Raw genomic sequence first — 22,817 nt, 5'->3', positions numbered from 1 at the left:
TAGGTCAGCCAATTTAGACTTGACCACGATGTCATCCACGTAGGCCTTAATGGTTCGCCCGATGAGGTCCCTAAAACATTTGAGCATACAACACTGGTAAGTAGCCCTAGTGTTCTTTAGACCAAACAGCATTGTGATGTAGCAGAACAATCTGAATGAGGTGATGAAAGATGTCGCTAGCTGATCAGACTCTTTCATCATGATTTGATGGTACCCGGAGTATGCATCAAGGAAGCAAAGGGTTTCACACCCTGAGATAGAGTCGACTACTTAGTCTATGCACGACAAAGAAAATAGATCCTTTGGGCATGCTTTGTTCAGACCCGTGTAGTCAACACACATCCTCCATTTCCCACTCTTCTTTCATATAAGAATGGGATTGGCTAACCACTCGGGGTGGTACACTTCCTTAATGAACTCAATCGCCAAAAGTTTCATGATTTCCTCGTCGATGGCCCTATGTTTCCCCTCGTCGAAGTGATGCAGGCATTGCTTCACTAGCTTAGAGCTTGGCCGAATCTTCAAAGGCATGCTCAGGGACTTCCCTCAGAATGACCAACATGTCCGAGGGTTTCCATACAAAGATGTCTCTATTGGCATGGAGGAAGCCGATGAGCATGCTTTCCTATTTGGGGGAATGTGTGGTGCCAATGTGCACCACTTTGCCCTTGGGGCTGCTGGGGTCTATGAGGACCTCCTTAGTGCCCTTAATTGGCTTGAAAGATCCAGCTGACCGCTTAGGGTTGGGTGCTTCTTCGATGACCTCCTTCCTGATGGACATGAGCTCTTTGGAGGTGACGATTGTCATGGTGTGATCACAGCACTCGACCTCGCACTCATAGGCACACTGGAAGGAGGTGCCAATGGTGATGATCCCACCTAGGCCCAGCATCTTTAGCTTTAGGTAGGTGTAGTTGGGGATGGCCATGAACTTCATGTAGCATGGTCATCCCAGGATGGCATGGTAGGTTCTATGGAACCCAACCACCTCAAAGGTGAGGGTCTCTGTCCTATAATTGGATAGATCCCCAAAGGTGACGAGCAGATCGATCTACCCAACTAGCATGGCCTGCTTTCTAGGCATGATGCCATGGAAAGGTGCTCCGATTGATCGGATGGGCGCTCGGTCAAAGCCCATAGCATCGAGCGTCTTAGCGTACATGATGTTAAGGTCGCTACCTCCATCCATCAGTACCTTGGTGAGCCACTTCATGCTGATGATCGGGTTGACCATGAGCAGGTATCTCCCTAGTTGCGGGACGCTCTCTAGGTGGTCGGTCTAATTGAAGGTTATGGCAGACTTCAACCATTAGAGGAAGGTAGGCGTGGCTGGCTTAGCCATATTGACCTTGTGGCATGCGAGCTTCTAACGGTGCTTGGAGTCGTAGGCTACTAACCCTTTGAAGATCATGAGGAAGCCATCTGACATCAGAAAAGCCACCATCCTTCCCCTTAGTGCCATCCATGGTCTGGTCAGGGTCCTTCTTGTGCTCCCCTTTATTGGAGCCCCCGGACAAGAACCGCTTCATGAGGTCACAGTCCTTGTATAGATACTTGACGTGGAATGCATGGTTTGGGCATGGCCCCATGAGTAGCTTCTCGAAGTGGTTTGGGGTGCCCTCCATAGGCTTCCAACCCTCCTATAGTCGATGGTGGCCATGAGCGAGCCCTCACGCCGCTACTTGTTCTTCTTCTTGATGGGACAGTTGGAGGCGCCCTCGCCGGTGTCCTCATCTTGTTTTGCCTTGCCCTTGAGGTGGTCAAAGATCTCTTCGAACGCCTCCTTGCCCGAGGCATGGCTAGTGGCGATGTCAAGGAGCTCCTTGGTGGTTCATGGGCTCTTATATCCTAGCTTGTGAACCAGAGACTCGTAGGTGGTCCTAGATAGGAAAACTCCTATAACGTCGGCATTGGCGACATTAGGCAGCTCATTGCATTGCTAGGAGAAGCACTGGATATAGCCACAAAGGGTTTCCTTAGTCTTCAGTCGGCACTTTTTGAGATCCCATGGGTTCCCGGGGCGCTTGTACGGGTCCTAGAAGTTCCCCACGAAGATCTCTTTCAGGTCCACCCAACTTTGGATTATGTTGGGCGGAAGGTGTTCCAACCATGTTCGCATCAAATCGACTAGGAACAATGGAAGGTTGTGGATAATAAAATCATCATTATCTGCTCCACCGGCTTAGTAGGCAAGCCGATAATCCTCAAGCCATAGTCCGAGGTTCATTTCCCCAGAGTATTTCAGGATGTTGGTTGGTGGTCGGTACCTTGGCAGGAAGGTGGTGTTGAGGATGTGTTGTCCGAAGGCCTAAGGCCTCGGTAGGCTAGGGCTCGAGCTTTGGTCCTCACCACTATCGTAGCATCCACCATGACAAGGGTGGTAGCCATGGCTAGCTCCCTCCCCCTGCATCGCCATGGGGATGCCTACGGGCGTTGAGGGAGTCACGCGTGTCACAGTTGTGGCTAAGACGCTCACGCACCAGAATCATGGTGCACAGCCTGGTGCCTTGCGATGCCTGGTGGACCAATGCATCCTTGTTAGGTCACTGTGAGGGCATGCACTAGCTGACGTCAAGTTCATGTCACCGAGACAATGAGCTCTTGGCCTACTACACCATTGCATGCTTGGCAATGTGCGAATCTTGCAGTGGACCCAACGATCCTTGGGCGTCATGGGCTCCAGAAGCCCACGGAGCAAGACCACCACAACAGCGATGTTCTGTCATACTTGAGTGAAGTGTGGGAGGGATTCATCATCCGTGATGATCCTCTAGTTCATGTCGTGGGACATGGCGCATGCACGCCTATCGCCTGTTTGGCGCTAGATCTCCCAATCGAGCTCCGCACGTTCCTGCTCAAGCTAGGAGTTGTGCTTCCTCGAGCTATAGGTGTCGGGCCTTTAGCTGCTCCACCCACAGGTAGGGTGGGGCCCCTTTCTCCCCCTCAACCTCATCGTCGAGATTATTCATCAGGGTAGCCTCCTCCTCGTGGATGCTTTTGACATGTCCCTTGGGGGTACCTGCCTTAAAACACTCATGAGAGGGGTGATGGCCCCCCTTGCTAGAGTTAGAGCTAGAGTGCGACTCTAGTTCTCCCATGAAGAGGTCATGGAAAGACTCTACAACATATTCGGTTATCCTCATGAACTCATCGTTCGTGGGGGATAGAGGTGTGCGTCGTGCCACAAGGTGGCCATCAGTCTCTACGGCATTGCTGAGACCAAATGGGAGCATTGTCGGGGCGCTCTAGATGAGGTATGCTAGAGAGAGTGGCTCCCCTCCAGCAAGTTGTGCCATGATGTTGATAAACGAGAAGGTGAGGTGGCGCAGGTCTTCCCGGGACGGCACCAAGTTAGCGCTCTAACCTCCCATAGTCGAAGTCGAGGAGCTCGTTGCTCCTAGGGGAGCGGGCCTCTGGTGCATGCTACTATAGCTCCTCAAGCGCCTTGGCAATCACATCGAGGTTGGCGGAGTGGAGAGGTCGGACGATGGCAGGAGCCAATGCCCACTCTCCCTCCATCGTGACAATGAAGTCTAGGTCCCCGAAGCGCACATGCGCTCCCGGGACCTAGCTGAGGTTGTGACTAGCCATCCAAGGCCTAGTGTGGATGTCGAGATGTGCAAAAGGCCCCTACCTAGCGTGCCAACTGTCAGTGTTTTGAGTTGCCACTAATAAGTAAATTTCCAATATTGCGCGTCTGGCTCGGAAGGTGTGCTACGAGGACACGAGGTTTATAGTGGTTCGGACAGAATGTCTATATATCCAGTTCGTTGCTGCCACTTGTGTTACTAGCACTGAAAGTTCATAGTAGGGGTTACAAATGGGCAAGAGAGGGACATGTCCCAAGTCTCTGATGGAAAGGGTGAACAGGTGCCGAGGGCTCGGTTGCTGCTCAGTTGTACGTTTGGGGTTTGATGAGTTGATCGGATTCGAGTCTCCTGTGGTGTGTTGCGATGAGTTTTGATGCCCCCTAATGGGATGCCCTGCTTTCCCTTTTATAGGCTAAGGGAAAGCATAGGTTATAGTAGAGGAAGAGAAGAGAACGAGAGGAAGAAGTCCTTTAGGATCGTCGGGTCCTTCTTCTCCTCAATGCGGGTCCCGCTAACCTTGTAGACGTCAAAAGGGACAGCTTCTCATCATGGCCCTATCCATCATTGGCACCATGTTCAGGCATCATTTGCCAATCATGGCGCTACACTCCGTCCTAGTAGACATCATGGTAAACTGATGCGCCCGTTAGTGTTCGTATAGGGGTTAGGCAGAACAACATCGGTACGCCCGACGCTGTTCCTAATGTGAACCCCTAGGTATGGCCCATCATGGCCACGAGTTAAATCGGGGCATGTTGGTCACTCCCCTGGTGTCAGAGCTTTGACCCAGGCCCATACGCTTGGACCTGGAGTGGTCGGCAGGGGTATGGGTCTCCGTCGGGCGAGACAGAACCCTCGGTCTCAAGATCGGGCAAGGCGGAGTGTAAAACCAAGGCTTGGGTGAGGTGGAGTCCAAACCCAAGGGTCAGACAAGGCGGAGCTAGCCCTTAGAGGTTGAGCGAGGTGGAGCCTATGGCCTTGGTGTCAGGCGAGGCGAAGCCACCCTCAGGGGTCGAGCGAGGCAGGAGCCTGCGGCCTCAGTGTTGGGCGAGGCGGAGCCCGTGGTCTCAGTGTCGGGCGATGTAGAGCTACCCTCAGGGGTTAGGAGAGGTGGAGCCACCCTTAGGGGTCGGGCAAGGCAGAGCCCGTGGTCTCGGTGTCGAGCGAGGCAAAGCCACCCTCAGGGGTCAGGTGAGGCGGAGCCCGCGGCCTTAGTGTCGGACGAGATAGAGCCACCCTCAGGGATCGAGTGAGGTAGAGCCAACCCTCAGGGGTCAGACGAGGTAGAACCCATGACCTTAGTGTTGGGCAAGGCAGAGCCAACCCTCAAGGGTCGGCCAAGATGGAGTTCATGTACCTAGGGGTCGGTTGGAGCTGTAGTCGCACTCTTGACTACTTTGACGAATCAATGTTGATGGTTATTATCTCCTCCTCTTTGGATACCCTGATATTGGTCCCCGACAAGGAGGTTCGGCAACAAGTATGTCCCCGAGTCGCTGACCACACTCGCCACCGAATTCTAGGTAACGCTAATTTATCGGTGCTCGAGGATCTATTTGTTGCTTTTTCTCTCTCACTGCCGATTTGGGCACCATCGTTCAGTTGTTTTTTATTGTTACATGATTCAGAGCAACTAACATCTTGTAGTCTGTAGAGATGCAGAGATAGAATGCCATTTGTTAACTAGCGTCCAATACTGAGTAGTATATTATTGCTTTCCTAAACCTAGGGTTCTTGAATATTCTCACCATTCATACTGTGGACTTCAGTTAGGGGCTCAAACGTAGCTAGGCTTTGAGGTTGGACACTTTATAGTTTGCATATAGTAGACTAATAGTACATTACATTGCTTGCAGCTGCGTCCACTTGAATTAGACTGATGTATGTATAATTTTTATGCATAAAGAAACTGCATGATCAGATATTTATGAGATCGCACAGGACTGTCTTGCTTTTAAGAACTAATACTTTGTTTTGGTAAGGTTGTGAAGACATACAGCCATTATTCAGTGCCATAATAATATAATTTGATAGATTAAAAAGGATAATTGGTCCTTAACCTTGTGATACATTGATCACTATTTTGGTTTTGATCGCCTTAGTTATGTCTTCGTTAAGGTCGGTGATCTGTCCAAATCATATAAGCTGTCCCCTGGCATCAACAAAAAAATTACTATGTAGGTACTGCATGCCAATGAGGTTCTATATGGAATGTCAACTACTCAGCTCTCTTATTGATTTTATTATTGCTACTTTTTCCAATCTGCCTTTGCTTCTGATCTTGATAAAGACATTGGTTTCCATTTTCATTCTCGCTCCTATATAAGATAGAGGTAAATTCAGAAAACATGCTGCACTTAGCATGGAACTTCTCTGTTTTCACCAGAAAATCTAATGCATCTAGAAAATCTTTTGTCTCAAGGTCAGTTTCCAGAGGCCAGTTTCTATGTTGGCATACAAATTGATATGCTGCCAATCATAGCAGGGGCTGCTCAAGGTAAGACGACGACAACAACAACAACAACAAAGCATTTAAGTCCCAAACAAGTTGGGGTAGGCTAGAGTTGAAACCCAGCAGAAGCAATCAAGGTTTAGGCATGTGAATAGCTATTTTCCAAGCACTTCTATCTAAGGCTAAGTCTTTGAGTATATTCCATCCTTTTAACTCTCCTTTTATTGCCTCTACCCAAGTGAACTTTGGTCTTCCTCTGCCTATCTTCATGTTACTATCCTGGCATAGGATTCCACTACGCACTGGTGCCTCTGGAGGTCTTCGTTGGACATGTCCAAACTATCTCAACCGGTGTTGGACAAGCTTTTCTTCAATTGGTGCTACCCCTAATCTATCACGTATAATATCATTCCAAACTCGATCCCTTCTTGTATGACCGCAAATCCAACGCAACATACGCATTTCTGCGACACTTATCTGTTGAACATGTCATCTTTTCGTAGGCCAACATTCTACACCATACAACATAGCAGGTCTAATCACCATCCTATAAAACTTGCCTTTTAGCTTATGTGGTACCCTTTTGTCACATAGGACACCAGATGCTTGGCGCCACTTCATCCACCCTGCTTTGATTCTATGGCTAACATCTTCATCAATATCCCTGTCTCTCTATAGCATTGATCCTAAATATCAAAAGGTATCCTTCCTAGGCACTACTTGACCTTCCAAACTAATATCTTCCTCCTCCCGAGTAGTAGTACCGAAGTCACATCTCATACACTCAGTTTTAGTTCTACTAAGTCTAAAACCTTTGGACTCCAAAGTCTCCGGCCATAACTCTAGTTTCTGATTCACTTCTGTCCGGCTTTCATCAACTAGCACTATATCATCTGCGAAAAGCATACGCCAAGGAATGTCCCCTTGTATATCCCTTGTGACCTCATCCATCACTAAGGCAAATAGATAAGGGCTCAAAGCTGACCCTTGATGTAGTCCTATCCTAATCGGGAAGTCATCCGTGTCTCCATCACTTGTTCGAACACTAGTCATAACATTGTTGTACATGTCCTTAATGAGCCTGACGTACTTCATTGGGACTTTATGTTTGTCCAAAGCCCACCACATAACATTCCTTGGTATTTTATCATAAGCCTTCTTAAGTCAATAAAAACCATGTGTAGGTCATTCTTCTTCTTCCTATACCGCTCCATAACTTGTCTTATTAAAAAAATGGCTTCCATGGTTGACCTTTTGGGCATGAAACCAAATTGGTTCATAGAGACCCGTGTTATTGCTCTCAAGCAATGCTTGATAACTCTCTCCCAGAGCTTCATAGTATGGCTCATCAACTTAATTCTCCGGTAATTAGTACAACTTTGAATATCCCCTTTATTCTTGTAGATCGGTACCAATATACTTCTCCTCCACTGGTCTGGCATCTTGTTTGATCGAAAAATATGGTTGAATAGCTTGGTTAGCCATATTATAGCTATGTCCCCGAGGCATCTCCACACCTCGATTGGGATACCATTCGGTCCCATCGCCTTACCTCCTTTCATCCTTTTCAATGCCTCTCTGACCTTAGATTCTTGGATTCTCAGCACAAAGCACCTATTGATGTCATCAAAAGAGTCATCCAACTCAAAGGTTGTGTCTGTATTCTCACCATTGAATAATTTGTCAAAATACTCTTGCCATCGATGTTGGATCTCATCCTCCTTCACCAAGAGATGCTCCCTTTCATCCTTAATGCACTTAACTTGGTTGAAGTCCCTTATCTTTCTCTCATGAACCCTAGCCATCCTATAAATGTCCTTCTCTCCTTCCTTCGTACTCAAATGTTGGTAAAGATCCCCGTACGCTCTACCCTTTGCCACACTTACAGCTCGCTTTGCAGTCTTCTTTGCCACCTTGTAGTTCTCTATGTTGTCCACACTCCTCTCATGGTACAAGCATCTATAGCATTCTTTCTTCTCCTTAATAGCTCTTTGTACTTCCTCGTTCCACCACCAAGTATCTTTAGCCTCGCCTCCACTTCCTTTTGTTACTCCACACACCTCCGAAGCCACCTTTCGAATGTTGGTTGCCATCTTCTCCCACATGTTGTTTATGTCTTCTTCTTCCTTCTAAGAGCCCTCTCTGATAACCCTTTCCCTAAATGCCTCTGACGTCTCCCCTTTTAATTTCCACCACTTTGTTCTTTCAATCTTAGCTTGTTTATCCCTACGGGCACGCACCTGAAAATGAAAGTCTACCACCAAAAGCTTATATTGAGAAACAACACACTCTCTTGGTATCACCTTGCAACCCAAACATGCTCATTTGTCCTTTCTTCTTACGAAGACAAAGTCAATCTAGCTAGAGTGTTGTCCGCTACTGAAGGTCACTAGATGAGATTCTCTGTTTTCTAAAGAAAGTGTTGGCTATCATCAGGTCAAAAGCTACTACGAAGTCTAGAACTTCCTCCCCCTCCTGATTCCTACTACTATACCCAAAACCTCTATGAACTGCCTCGAAACCTACGCTTGTAGTACCTACATATATATTAAGATCTCCTCCTATAAAAAGCTTCTCACTACTATGTACAGCTCTATTTAGGCCATCTAAGTCTTCCCAGAACTATCTCTTAGCACTCTCGTTGAGGCCTACTTGGGAGGCACACGCACTAATTACGTTCAAGACCATATCACCAGCGACAAGCTTGACTAAGATAATCCTATCTCCTTGCCTTCCCACTTCCACCACATCATTCTTGAGGCTCTTATCAATCAAAACTCCTACTATATTTCTATTCGTGATTGTCCCTGTGTACCAAAGCTTGAAACCTGTATTGTCCACCTCCTTCGTCTTCTGACCCTTCCATTTAGTCTCTTGAACGCATAATATATTTACATGCCTCCTAGTCGCGGTATCAACTAATTCTCTTAACTTACCTGTAAGTGACCCTACATTCCAACTACCTAAACGGATCCTAGTTGGTTCGGCTAGCTTCCTTACCCTTTGCACCCGTCGACCTAGATGTGAAGATCCTTGCTCATTTTTCACTACACCCGAGTGCCGATGTAGTGCGCCATTAAGGAAGCGAGTTACATACATTTTTTTGTTGTAACATGCTGAGATTTGAGATACTAGGGCATGCTCAAGGAATGGATTTTTTATATTTTTATACAGGTCACTGTTTTAAGGACGAGAATATCTGCTATTCTGCTTGTTGTGCTCATCTGCAAGCTGAATAGTAGAGTAGTACTTTTTCCAAAAATGTAACTGATAGTCTAGGGCAGGAGATGCGGGCTTTGCAGAGAGGTTGCAAGGTGATGTCAAAAGAAAATGACAAGCTTGAGGTAGCATCTATGGTCGGTTTTCCTTTTCAAATGTATGTGTTAGAGGACTAGGTTGCATATCTGAATTTTCTGAGCTGATTGTTATTTGAGTATTCATACAAACTGATTTTTTATAAATGGAGAACAGTCACAGGCCACAACATGTGCTATGTTCCTCTAGACTAGATTATTGTTTTGATTTAACAGTTCTTTTAGAAGCATATTCTATCTAGAAATATCAGGAAACTACAAAAAAAGTGCTGAAGATCGCATCAACTGCAACCTTATATAGGTAAATGGCAACCAAGATCTTTGATTCAGAAACAGAATATGAGAAAGTTCAACTGAAATTGGAGCAAATAATTTCTATACAGGTAGAAGGGAAGAAGAAAGGTTGTGGCTAGAAGAGGAAAGCAAAGCCACAATACAATGATGTGAGTGTGGGCTTCATACATTGTTCTCCGTCTTTTGTAGTTTGTTATATGTGTTGCTGCAGTTTTGGTTCATCAGGGTTTTATCATAGCTGTCCTAATAAATTACTACATGTTGCCTGCATTTCTTGATTCCACTGATAGTAAGCATCTGATGCTGCTGGACTTTATATATGTTTCTTATTAGTTCTGACAACAAGAATAAAACATTATGCAAAAAAAGGCTAAGACAACAGTGGATGCTATGCTTACAAGATCTCACGAAGGTCGTCTCGTGGAAGACTGTACTATCTCAGGAAGAAGAAAGGTGGGAAAAAGAGCACGGCAATCTTGTGCAACATGGGGCGGCACTGGGGCACCAAATATCTAACAGTTACAGTCTCAGTGTATTTTCTTTCCTTAAATGTTCAAATGCGCTTATATTTGGAAGTTCCCCATTCTCTAAAATTTGCCCCCGTTTTGATATGCATCATAATTTTTTTAGCTTTTCGATTCAATGTCATTTCAGAAGATTGTATGATTGCATTTATATGTAGCAGTTTAATCCTGTGCAGTGATTAGTATCTTAGGTGGCTATTATAGTGACTATCAATCAAGAATTTGTAGTCTCCTTCGATTTTACATATTTATGTGTAAATAATTGGCTCACTAAAATGATTGTAGAATAAATGGTTTACATTGTACTTTACATTAGCTTTTTTATTTTTTTGAGAAAATTTGTGATGTGCCAACCTCTCGGAATAATTTAGGGAAGGTAAATCTAACATGAGATCAAGGATGTGCGCGATCTAGAGGAGTTGCAAGTGGTTGAAGCATTTAGACAGGTACTACTCTTGGAAGGGCTGTTGCCTGCAAGACATGATGACTATCATATGAAGCTGAGCTATATATATCCAGCTAAATCTGATATGTAGATATCTGAAAGCAAGGAAATTTGATATCGACGAAGCAAAACAAATGTGGATTGATATGCTTTAGTGGCAAAGAGAGTATGGCACTGATGCAACTGTGGAGGTTAGTGGCGGAGGAAGTATGGCACTGATATCAACAAAGCAAAGCAAATGTTTTTTCTTGCTTGGAATATATATTGGGTTAATTTGTTGCATCTCTAAAGGTTTGTTGTCAGTGCTTGTAAAAAAAATGCGTAGTGAGTTGCCGGAATTCCTTGGTGGCACTTGTACCTGTCCTGAATACCTGCCTTAAGGGCGTAAGGCTGAAAAGAGACCATGGCATTAGTTTTATGATTTTTTAGTTTTATGCTTTATTTTAAATTTATGCTTTATTTTTTTAGACCCCAAGACTAATTATGCCTTGTTATGCTTTCCGGATTATATACATGGTCATATATAATTGCGTGTACGGAAAATTTTTTGGCTGTTTTTATGTGCATCTCTTAAATGAAGCCGTGGCGTTAGCACGGGCACTGTACTAGTATCTAAAATTCTTCAAAATTTTCAAGTAGATGCTAGAAAATAAGTTTGCCCCAGTTTATTTGTACGTGGCATCGTACCTCTTGTAGTTTTGAAATTAAAAATCCTTGTGTAATGATATATTTGAGTCTTAGGTTAGTCTGTTTAGCCTCAAAATGGACCAAAAATCCAAAAAAGTTTATCAAAATTCACGGCTCATGTAATTTCTCAGCTCTACCTAGATTTGTTTGGAATGCTATTAATTTTAGCTTCGAATTTATAATTTGAGAATGCACTTTGTTAAGGAACTTTGGATTTTACCTAAACACATAAGATCAGGGGGTTGGAAAATGCCATTCAATGGGTCACAAACATGTGTTGATTCCCAAATCCCCGAGTCATCCTCGCAACGGATTTTATTCTCCAATTCCAATTTAGTAAAAACCTCTGTGATAGCACTGAAATATTTTTTTTTGTGAAGCGCGGTTTCTGGGAAATCAGCCAGACCTTGCCGACATCACATATACCATCTATTCTAAATTATAAATCATTCTAACTTTGGTAGAGAGTCAAAATATCTCAAGTTTAACCAAAATTATAAAGATTTATGATATCAAATATGTCTACTATAAAATATAATTAATTAATAATATAATTATACTTATTTGATAACATATATGTTATTATTTTATTATATAAATTTAGTGAAACTTAAGATGCTTTGACTCAAATGACTTATAATTTGAGATGGACGGAGTACATCACAAACCATAATTTATTATACACTATATTATGCAATAGTTCTTACTCATAGCAATCTAGTTCTAAACTAGAAACAACGGTGGGAACACTGCAGTGTAACAAAACGTTCAACGATTTCAGCAATATTTTTTAACGAACCAACAATATTTTCTTTTATAAAAATCAGCGTAAGCATCCACGTGAACCAAATTTTAGCGAAGCCAGCTGGAACCGTACCAATCTGTAACCGGAGACTTCATGACCTGGGCAATGGAAAGGATCTCGAATTCACTACACGTCGCGTCGAGACTGGAAGGCCGGCTCACTCACCTGATCAGTGACGACGGTCGAGGAGAAAGGTACAGTAGATCGATGCCGTCGCTTTCGCTCCGATCCGGCGGAGGCGGCGGTCGCCGAGTCTCAACTCGATCTCAAGACGAGGGCGCGGGTGGAGTCGGGGCCGAGTACTTTGGCTGATGTATGTAATCTCGTGGTAGCGGGCCCAGATGTCGGTGTGTCGTGCGTAAGTTTCTGTCTGGAAGGTTTTCTCGGACGGGTGCCTCCGGAGTCTGGAGCATTTACGAGTTGCCACCACCTCCACTCCACCGCGCAAGTGACGAGAAGGCGTCGCCGGTCGCCACCACCGCTGCCGCCACGACTCGCCGTCATACTAGGATCGTATGGCGCGCCGCCGCGTGCTGCTCTTCCTCAAGCCCTTCGACGTATACCCTCCCCGCCCGTACGTCGGGGCCGCGGCCTCCTCTCCCACCTCTGCGCCCTCGACGCCGCCGCAACCGCGCGCCGCCAGCCCCAAGGTCGCACCTCTCTCTCCTTCTCTCATGTCTTTAATTATGCTGTTCGCCATTGCTTCCCGAGGACTGGACCGGGGTGCCAGGGTTCTCACATGTTTGGACGGTCCCATATATATAGGTTCTAAACTGTGGCGGAGTTCACTTCTTCGCGCTTCGATAGTGAAAATCACGCTATAGGGTATAGGCTTCCCGATTTCATTAACCTCGTTCACAGTGTTGTTCGTTGTGCGGGAGCACGCTTGATCCATTTGAGTTGAGTGAACAAAAAATGCTCGTCCAAATGGTGGTGGAGTTCAGGTGTTCGTTGAAATGCCTCTACGGATCGTGACTTTTACTTTTACTTTTTGGTGTCCTGGATAACTAACTAAGGTGTGGTGCACTTACAGTAGCCATTGGCCATTGCGGTAGTACTTGCAAAATGCCGTAGAATGACATTTTATAACTTGTTGCATGGTGCACTGTTGTTGTGGTAATGAATAACTCCTTAACTGTTCAGTCCTTTTTTGTTGTATGGGTCTGACATGTGTTTGCATGCATCATTTTCGGTTAGAAAAAGATTCACTTACTCCTGGTCTTATCGGTTATCCAATTTTTTTTAGGAAATACACTATAGAAGTTGTTTCTTGCGGGGGGGGGGGGGGGGGGGGGGGGTGGTTTCCCCCTGCCCCCTTGATTGATTTCAATACTGCAGATACTTTTTTATATGGATTAAGGAAACTTACCTAGCCTTCTATCACCATCGTTGTTTGCCTTTGCAGATCCTGAGCTATCTGGATGATAGGTGCAGAGTTCACAAGGACACAATTGATCTCTGCCAGAGGGTCCTACAGCGCAAGTCCCTTGACTGGATTTCTGTGCAGCGCAATCTTTTGTCTCAGCCAATACGTGATGTGGATCTTGTGATTGCTGTCGGTGGTGATGGCACCCTTCTCCGGGCTAGCCATTTTTTGGATAGCTCAGTTCCTATATTGGGTGTTAATTCAGATCCTACTTGTACTAAGGAGGTCAGTTGTTTATCCTTTTCTAACTCAGAAGTCTCGTAGCTTGAAACCAGTGAGGTACAATATTCATATCATAACCAGTATGTTATTAGCTGGTTGTTTACTTGTGAGCAGACTGGCCTTTATATTTGTGCCTCATCAAGTCTTGTTATAATTCTGTAGCTCATAATAGCCTCATGCAGGTTGACGAGCTAACTGATGAATTTGATGCAAGGAGGAGCACAGGATATCTTTGTGCAGCTACTGCAGGAAACTTTGAACAGGTTATTTTATCTGCAAAATGTTCGCATTTTATTATTTGTTTCAAGGACATTGGACTAAAATCCATGCTCAATCTACTTCTTTGTAGAATTGTATCATTAATGGATTTTTATATGATCTCAAATTCCATTTTGACTGAACTTGCCATACTCCCAGATACTTGATGCAACGCTTGATGGCAGTAGGCGCCCTTTGGAGCTGTCAAGGATATCGGTGAAACTAAATGGAATTCAGCTGCCGACTTATGCTCTGAATGATATATTGGTGTCACACCCTTGTCCAGCAAGTGTGTCACGCTTCTCATTTAGGTATTTTGTCTGAGTTTCCTTATAAATTCATTTTCCTTTCAAATGTGATCAATTCTGATTAGTATTGCCATCTCAGGAAAAGGAACAATACGGGAGAGAACTCGCGTTTAATTAATTGTAGATCAAGCGGTCTGAGGGTCTCAACAGCTGCTGGATCAACTGCTGCCATGCAATCAGCTGGAGGATTTATGATGCCATTATCAAGCCGTGAGCTTCAGTATATGATAAGGGAGCCGATTTCTCCAACGGATGCCGACAAACCAATGCTCCATGATTTTCTAAAGCAAGAGCAACACATGCTTGTTGTATGGTACAATCAAGAGGGTGCTGTTTATGTTGATGGTTCACATGTAGTGCATTCAATTCAGCATGGGGACTCACTTGAGATATCCTCAGATGCTCCGACCTTAAAAGTTGTTTTGCCAGAACATTTGCTAAAGAAGGCACCTGAATAGTGAAATAACAATGTTTTTGTGATGTTCCTTATCGATTTAATATGATATAGGAGTTGAGCAGTGAGCTGAGTTATTGGGTGCTTAAGTGGTATCAATTCATGTTCATGTAGTGACTGACAGTTAAATGCTATCAGATGAAGCATTAATGACACATTTGTGAGGTTTTATTTGTAAATAAAAGCAAAAGAAGGGTCAGCAGAGATAATAGGGACCTTCCAGTGCTGTACCATGGTCAGCATTTTATAGTCCCATTGAATTTGAAGCGGATGCTACTAAAATGCTTATGACTTACAGGATTAGACATTAGTACGCTACTTGGTATTTGCATTGCAATGTTGATACTTGATACAGATGTTCTGGTCTACCCCTGGTAGTTCGTACTTTATGTACACTTGGGTCATGGTGCACATCTACTACATCTGACTCACCAATGGTCTCAGGTCATTATTTATATCTATGGTTGATGATTCATTAGTGTAATTGCAGAAAGCTTGTTCTGTCAGTCTCTGACGCTCACTTAGTTTTTGCCAGAGGTTCCTCCATAAACCACCTGTGCTCAGGCAATTCTGAGCAAGACTGAGATCTGACAGCAAGGGCTGAAGAGGCGTGTGGCCCTCAAGCAGGCTAACAACTTTTGACATCTTTGGTCTCAGTTTAGGTGCTGCGGTTGTGCATAGCAAGGCAACATTTAGCATGATGAGTGCCTCTTCTGTTGAGTAATTCGATCCTAGGTCTGGATCTACCAATTCCAGGAGAGCTCCTCTCTCATGCAGAACACAAGCCTGGAACACATTTAAGACATGCAGTTAGCTTACTACTCTCAAGGTATGCCCATGAAGATTCAATATAATCCATTTTCATTGTCTACTCCCTTGTCTACATGAAAAAATGTTATTTTGACACGCTAGAGGTAAAAATCCAGTTAATGCTGTGGGAATGTAAGAATCTATTCCTTTTGTAAGGGACAATGATGCAAGAACTAAATGTAGAGAATTTATTCCTTTTGACACATATCTTGGTCATGGGATTTACCTAATGTGAATGTTTAAACAATAAGGTTATCTTAAATGTGCATTCACATGGGATGCAGGATTGAGCTAATGTTACTGTTCAAATGATAAGGTAATATGAAATGCGCTTCCATATGAAATATCCTAGTGTTGAACAAAAACTGATCATTTTCTAGCAATATGGGCAACCCATATTTGTAGCAGAAACAATTATCTGCAGTTCATAAATGCTTTGTGTATAAGGTGATGATATAGCAAGCCCTCCATCCAACATGGTCCAAACTGCTGTTTACGAATGGATAAAGATTCAGGAGTTACCCAATCTAGAAGATGAACAAAATCTTCCGTTGGCCTGTAGTTTGTGTTACTTTTTCCACTGACAATTTCCAAAGCAACAACACCAAAACTGTATACATCAGCTTTATCTGTCAAATAACCACACATAGCATACTCAGGAGCCATGTATCCGCTGCATGAACACAGAATGATCAAGTCAGCTGTAAGTTCTGCAGTTTACATTTACTAAAAAGTGAGCAGAAACGTAATTTCATCAGTTGTTCAAATAGGAACTGATTAACAACATTAAGAGTCTTAATTCAATACCACTGTCAATATGCTGTTAGTTGCATCTTTTTTTGTTTATGTTTATATGCAGGAATGGCAACCCCCCAGATTCAAAAAAAAAAAAGGAATAGCATCCCCCATATGTATGTGGTTTCTTTCCTGGCTCAGTGACTCTTAGCCAATGAATTCTGTTTTCTCTGGGTTCCCACTGTTTATCCTTAGGTTGCTTGCAATGTTCATTGTTACCATTGCTACAGATTGCCTTCCCTTCTGGAGCTTCTTATCTATAGCCTTGTATTGTAGGTCAATCAGATGTGTGGATGTGATTGTATGTTTCAACAAAAAAAGGAGTGTGGAAGTTAAACACTTACATGGTTCCAGCTACTTTTGTGCTTATGTGGGTGTGATCATCTTCATTAAGCTTTGCTAGCCCAAAATCTGAGATCTTGGCATTCAAATTTTTGTCAAGCAATATATTGCTGGCCTTGATATCGCGGTGTACGATCCTTATTGTGGACTCCTCATGTAGATATGCTAGACCTTTTGCTATCCCAAGGCAAATCCTATGTCTTGTTGCCCAATCCAATCTGAGTCTGTATTGATCAACTGGACCCAGCAGTAACAGCCCATGAAAGTCTGTGAGTTCTAACATGTAGCATATAAGACTAAAAAAGGGGTAAACCAGGAAACTTGAGAGAGTACAATTACCAAAAAGAGCTCGTGCAAGGCAATTATTTTCCAGATACTCATAAACTAACAACAGCTGGTTTCGTTCTGTACAGCAGCCATAGAGTTTGACAAGGTTTGGATGCTGTAGTGCAGATATCATCCCTATCTCATTCACGAATTCTCGATTCCCTTGTTTAGACCTTGCTGATAACTGCTTGACAGCAATGACGGTGCCATCGGACAATAAACCCTGTCAAACCATCAATGGCAATGTTCCTGTATAAGTTGTGCTTTGGCAGTATTAACTTATTTATTGTTTATGCATGGAAAGTAATGCTGACTGACCTTGTAAACTGAACCAAAACCACCTTCACCAATCTTGTTAGCCAGGTCAAAGTTCCTAGTTGCCACTTTGATTTGTCGCAAGGTGAAGGAGCCAGTTTGCAGGTCAAGGGCTTGGAGATCTATAGAAAGGGTTTATATGTGGTCATTAACGTATATACTAAGATATGGTTTCTTTGCTGCCCACATAAATATGGAAAGCTTTACTTCCTGATTTAACTACTTTGTTGCCAAGTAACCAAAAAGTGAGATATATCTACCTGTTTATTACACAACACAAAATTTGAGATGAGTTTACTATAGTACCTTTATTCTTTGAACTCTTTCTCCTCTTCTTAATACGATAAATGCATACAACGAGAGCAGTCAAAATTGCTATTATAGGAATTCCAATCACCAAAGCATCGAATATAGATGCCCGTGAAATCTTATTGCTACTGCCAGTTCCGGGAGGTTCAAGAATAAAATCTGAACATGCTAAAAAAAGATCCAAACTTCCAGGTCAGTAAGGAAAATAACAGTTTTGTTTCAAAAGTATAATTTGCACAGCTAAATGCTTCCTTGCCGATAACAGTTACTGGAAAACAAAATTGACAAGTTTAAGAGTCAGGACACACTTGGTGTTATTGATATTGCAGATATCAGTGGGCCATAAGAACCTCTATATGGAATGCCTGTTGTCCCTCTTCCTGCCCAATACAACTGAATTTCTAGAGTATGATTTGTGATATATGTTTGAAAAGTCTTGATAACTGGCTTTCCAACTGCACTGGATGACTGCTCGATATCAAAATCCTCTAGCACCATTCTTCCCTGAAGTTAAAGGGCCTATTGTTAGCATCAGTGCTAACAAAGGGAAATGTTTTATTAGTAAGAAAGCAGGTAAAAAAACTGGTTTACCTGTATGAACACATTGAATCTTCTTTTGCCAAGGCTACAAAATGTGCTGTCATTTGTGAACACAATTTCAGCAAAGTGGAGTTTAACTGTGTAGCTCCCACTGAACATACAAAGCCCATAATATGTGAGGGAAAGAGGAGAAAGACGGGCTTTGGTGTACAACTCTGAATAGGGCATGTCCAATTTTGATGTGCTTGTTGCAATGTAGCTGTCATCAGTGATGTTGTCGTCCATGAAGTTACCAGTGCTGCTGAATGCCCAATTTGAACCTGGGCTTACATACAGCAATGAAGCACCTTTTGGTGTTGTGTCAGCTTCGTATTTAACTCCATTAATAGTTGCTTCTTGGTCACCACAATTGATATGCAATGAAGATCGATCTGTGAAAAATTGTAGGTATATGTTCCATGTAGCTTCAGTGCTAAAACAAGAAGAAAACTAACTATGAACTGAGCTTTTTACGTAGATTAAAATTAATGTACCTTTGTGTAAGCAGCCAGAAATTCAATGACGGATTTTAATAGGTGTATTTATTTTGAGTTTACCATTTGGAGTTTATATAATCCTACAAGCAATAGCAATTGTAACTTATCCAAACATCATTTGTCGTTATCAATGCTACCCTTGTCACAGTTATCGGTATCCATGTGAAATTCATGTAAACAAATCATTTTCTTCTCTGTTTATCTATACGAATGCATTATGGTATACCAATGCTTTAGAAATAACTGTGAAGCAACACTAAGCATCAACTTACATTGTCCATTCGAAGCAACACATGGGAAATTCCTCTTCAAGCATGACTGAACACTACTTCTGCACATAAGGTAAAAGCGACCAGTGTTTGAGCATTTTATTTCATCTAGACAGGTCCATTGCTATAAAGTTTCTAGTTGTATTGAAGCAACAAGCTAAAGAATCTTACAAACTGTTCATGTCAGATGAATAGCTCTCCACTAGATTGCTGCAATGGAAGGATTCAAAGGAAAGGGTTATGTATTCTCATAAGGGTACCAAAAAGCAAGAAGATTGGATGCCATGCTAAAGGTTTCTTACACACTCCCTGGAAGGCATTGGTTAGGACCTGAACTCCCCACCGTGAAGTTATTGAAAGATATGTCTCTGCATATGGTCGTTTTCTGTTATTTTCTACTGTGCTAATTGAAAGTATGACTTGTAAGTTCAATAATAACAGTTATATTGTTGAAACTCTTAGTTACATGTACATTTGGGTATCGGGCAATTCTTCTCTATGCCCTAGTTAAACAAGGGTGGACACAAGAAGTAAAACTCAAACTGACTCGGGGCTATTTCTATTATCACAATTATGGATGCTTTTAAGAAACTAGGAAAAGTTTTTATCAATTTTCTACAATCATATATGAAGGCCGGTAATTGGGCATTGTATTAACACACCAACATCTTAGAATATTGAAGTCGTCCTTTCTTAACTTTAATCCTAAAATTAAAATGCCCAAGAAAAGTAAGTTGCTATTTATTACAGATGCTTCAGAGTTGTCCATGTGCCAATATAAGGCGGGACGCTTCCACTGATGGAACAGTTCCTTAGTACCCTACAAGTGATTAATTTTGTAGCATATGACAGCCAGCATACGGAAAGGTTGAACTTCAGTAAACCACGAACTTACAATTTGTTCAAGGATGACATTCCACTTAAATCAGGGAAAGGTGAACCACTACCTCTCAGATCACTAATCCTCCTGTTTTACACAGAAACAGAGCCATTTACTTAGGACTTGTACGGGTTGTGCAAACTTATACATAGTAAGAAAATATAATTATGTCATTATGTGTGAAGTTATAAGAGTTTTCAGCATTGTGCTGGCATACATATCATGAAGGTTTGTCAATTTAGATAGGCTGGGGGGAATAGGGCCTTCCAACAAAGATCCTTCGATTTGCCTGCACCAAGAGGTGTTACACTAAATAAAAAAAAAAGATATTGATCTGTGGTATTTTCTGTTGGTAGTTATCATCGTGAATTCACTGACTCACAATGTTTGGAGCCTTGCCAAATTTTCCCAAAAATCAGGCAGTCTTCCATAGAAATCCTCCTGTAACCAGTTCTAATAGTTCAAAAGGACTTCCCAAAGTGAAACAGAGTGGGAAAAAGGAAAGATGAAGGTGTATCCTTACAAAGCATTTAAATTAGTCAACAAGGATAGAGCAGGCGGTAGGGGTCCAGTGAACTCATTGGCTGATATTACTCTGAATTTCAGGATCAGTGCACAAGTCATCAGAAAGCAAAAGTTACATGCACAAACTCTACCAATGAGTATATTTTCCTTAGTGCTGTATGAATCATCAAACACACTCACAGCCTCTCCAGATGCGTAAGATGTCCAATTTCAGGAGGGATTGGCCCATAGAAACCATTGCCTTCAATGTCCCTGCAAATTAATTTACCAGTCAGAACTTGGAAAGTAAACTAGTTAACAAAATTGTTTCCACCAGACTTTTCACTTACAGGTGAGTCAGGGTTGTGATACTTGTGAGAACCATGGGAAAAGGCCCTGACAATCTGTTTCCCATCAGTAATCTGCATGGATACAACAGGTCAACACATATGCCGTGCAATTCTGTTGTACAATATATACGAAACATACATAATTCTGATCTATATTGCTTATTGAGAAGTTTTGTAAGTATGGCATCCCGAAGCCTCTGAGGCGAAGGTTAATATGGGACTCTGCTTGTGCAACTACATTCTGATTGACAATCATGAATCATCCGTAAGTTACATGCAATTGTTAAATAAGACTTGTATACTGTTTGGTAGAGCTGTATTGCAATCTTATTATGCACATGCAATTCATTTTTCTTTAAAATGTACTCCATCCAGTCATGAATACATCACGTTTTGGACAAACAAATTAATTAAGCATGCTAAATCTGGCTTGTTTTCCTTTGTCTAAAACATCCTAGGCCAGATCACAAGACAATGACACAGGCTTTTACAAATTGCAGGAAAATCAACACCCAGTGGCACGAATATTCTTCCCCCCCCTGAGGCTCCATGGTAGCTCCACATGCTAGCACATTATTTTGTTTCTATTACCACTCTACCAGTAACCAGTGTAGGAAATTAAGAATGGGCCGGGGTAATTAAGGAAAGTGCAAGGGCACTCACAGTCCTTGTAACTTCATCCGGGCCCACTGGCTGGGCACTCCACCATGAAACAAGCTCCGGCTTAGATCTCTGAAACATGAAAAAAAAGGACTTATGTTTTTTTTTTGCTATTATTTATTCTCTTAACAGATAGGAGTACTAATGTGTTTGTGGCACATGTTGAAGGTGCGTTGTTTACAGGTGTAGAAGATAGGGGAGGTCGGCAAAGTCCGGTGGGAGCTCGCCGGAGAAGTTGTGCCTCCTGAGGTCTCTGCAAAACCGACGGTACAATACTTACTACAAACTGTCATGGATTCATTATGTATTATATTGCATGATGTTTCAGCGAAGGTAAAGTACACGTACAGTTGTACATGACAACGCATCGAAGTTAAAGTACGTTGTCGAAAAAAAAGGAAACACAAGAAACTAAAGCACGCATGCATACATGTGAATGACATGGCAGACTGTATAGTCGGAGGAGGCGCAGTGGCAGTCGACGCCGGCGGCAGGGTCTTGGCATGGACCGGCGGCGGCGGCGGCGAAGTCCCAGTGCAGGACGCCGAGCTTGGCAGCGATCCGGCGAAGGACAAGGTCTGCGAAAAATTAAAGTGGTGCACGCACTTGAGTTGAAGAGGAATGGGGAGCGTACGTACCAATCATGGTGAGCAAGAGCCAACAGAAGAAGGCACGCGACGCACCTTCAGGTGGGAAGAGGCTAGGAGTGAGAGCTGGAGCAGGTGCCTGCTGCTCAGCCGCCCCTGCGCCATGGCCGGCGGCGGCCTCGGTGAGCAGCAAGCACAAGAGGCCGCCGCCTGTGCCTTCTAAACTCTCTGTCCCTCTGATCTCTCTCGTCCAAGAATGCAATTAAAGTGGCCGGAGAGTGTAGTTGGCTTCGGATCGGAAGGATAGTAGTGTGCAGTGCATCGTCAGTGCAAGTGCACTGCTGCAGCATGTATGCTCCCGTCCGCTGTCCGGATGCATGCAATCCAGCCGCAGCGCGTGAACTTTCCTGAATCGTTCCAGTACGTTTGGGAGCCGTAAAGACCCAGTCATGCATCCAGAGGAGGAGAAGAAGAACGCGTGAGAATAATCTCTGGTCAGCTTCGGATGCAGCAGTAATATAATCGATCTAGTGCTGCTGGCTTTGCTTTTTGTAGGCAGATCTGCACTTGTGTTATGAATATTTATCCTTTTTGTGGTGACCTGCTGGCTGGCTGGCTGACTGGTTTCTCCTTTCTTTGGTAAAATGTTCTCCAAACCAGCCCATGCATACGGAGTATTCTTCTTGTTCATGGTTTAGTTACTTGCGCACAACTTACGGATGGAAGTCAGTCGGAGTCGCAGTCGTGTTTGTCTGCCTCCAAAATTTCGATCGGAGAAAAGTGGCTACCGGATGATTGGAATCTCGTATCATCC

At 43.4% G+C, this 22,817-nt stretch overlaps 2 protein-coding genes across 2 annotated transcripts; one reads left to right on the top strand and one right to left on the bottom strand.

Annotated features, from left to right (window-relative positions):
- Positions 1 to 12,268: 12,268 nt before the first annotated feature.
- Positions 12,269 to 15,043, top strand: LOC136551636 (probable NADH kinase). The gene is made up of 5 exons (XM_066543191.1): positions 12,269 to 12,761; positions 13,517 to 13,762; positions 13,942 to 14,022; positions 14,177 to 14,328; positions 14,405 to 15,043. The coding sequence occupies exons 1-5, from the start codon at positions 12,627 to 12,629 to the stop codon at positions 14,781 to 14,783; spliced, it is 993 nt and encodes a 330-aa protein (XP_066399288.1). The 5' UTR covers positions 12,269 to 12,626; the 3' UTR covers positions 14,784 to 15,043.
- A 153-nt stretch (positions 15,044 to 15,196) lies between these two features.
- On the bottom strand, positions 15,197 to 22,256 carry LOC136548604 (probable LRR receptor-like serine/threonine-protein kinase At1g07650; the record flags this gene model as incomplete). Its single annotated transcript, XM_066540070.1, has 20 exons — positions 15,197 to 15,565; positions 16,112 to 16,262; positions 16,729 to 16,963; positions 17,066 to 17,276; positions 17,372 to 17,490; positions 17,675 to 17,836; positions 17,986 to 18,181; positions 18,269 to 18,648; positions 19,026 to 19,084; positions 19,194 to 19,232; positions 19,325 to 19,390; positions 19,918 to 19,989; positions 20,120 to 20,191; positions 20,426 to 20,497; positions 20,608 to 20,679; positions 20,757 to 20,828; positions 21,420 to 21,488; positions 21,598 to 21,669; positions 21,847 to 21,994; positions 22,100 to 22,256. Coding segments are annotated over 20 exons (2,793 nt in total), but the record flags the coding sequence as incomplete, so codon positions are not given.
- Positions 22,257 to 22,817: the final 561 nt, after the last annotated feature.

The sequence above is a fragment of the Miscanthus floridulus genome, chromosome 4 (genome assembly GCF_019320115.1).
Source record: "Miscanthus floridulus cultivar M001 chromosome 4, ASM1932011v1, whole genome shotgun sequence".
Classification (NCBI taxonomy): domain Eukaryota; kingdom Viridiplantae; phylum Streptophyta; class Magnoliopsida; order Poales; family Poaceae; genus Miscanthus; species Miscanthus floridulus.
Note: the sequence above shows the minus strand (reverse complement) of the source record. Positions and strands in the feature narration are given on the sequence as shown.

Excerpts from the sequence above, each read along its gene's own strand:
- LOC136551636 (XM_066543191.1), top strand. The coding sequence starts at position 12,627 with ATGGCGCGCCGCCGCGTGCTGCTCTTCCTCAAGCCCTTCGACGTATAC. Across the intron at positions 12,762-13,516 it reads CGCGCGCCGCCAGCCCCAAG|ATCCTGAGCTATCTGGATGA; the intron begins GTCGCACCTCTC and ends TTGCCTTTGCAG. Across the intron at positions 14,023-14,176 it reads CTGCAGGAAACTTTGAACAG|ATACTTGATGCAACGCTTGA; the intron begins GTTATTTTATCT and ends CCATACTCCCAG.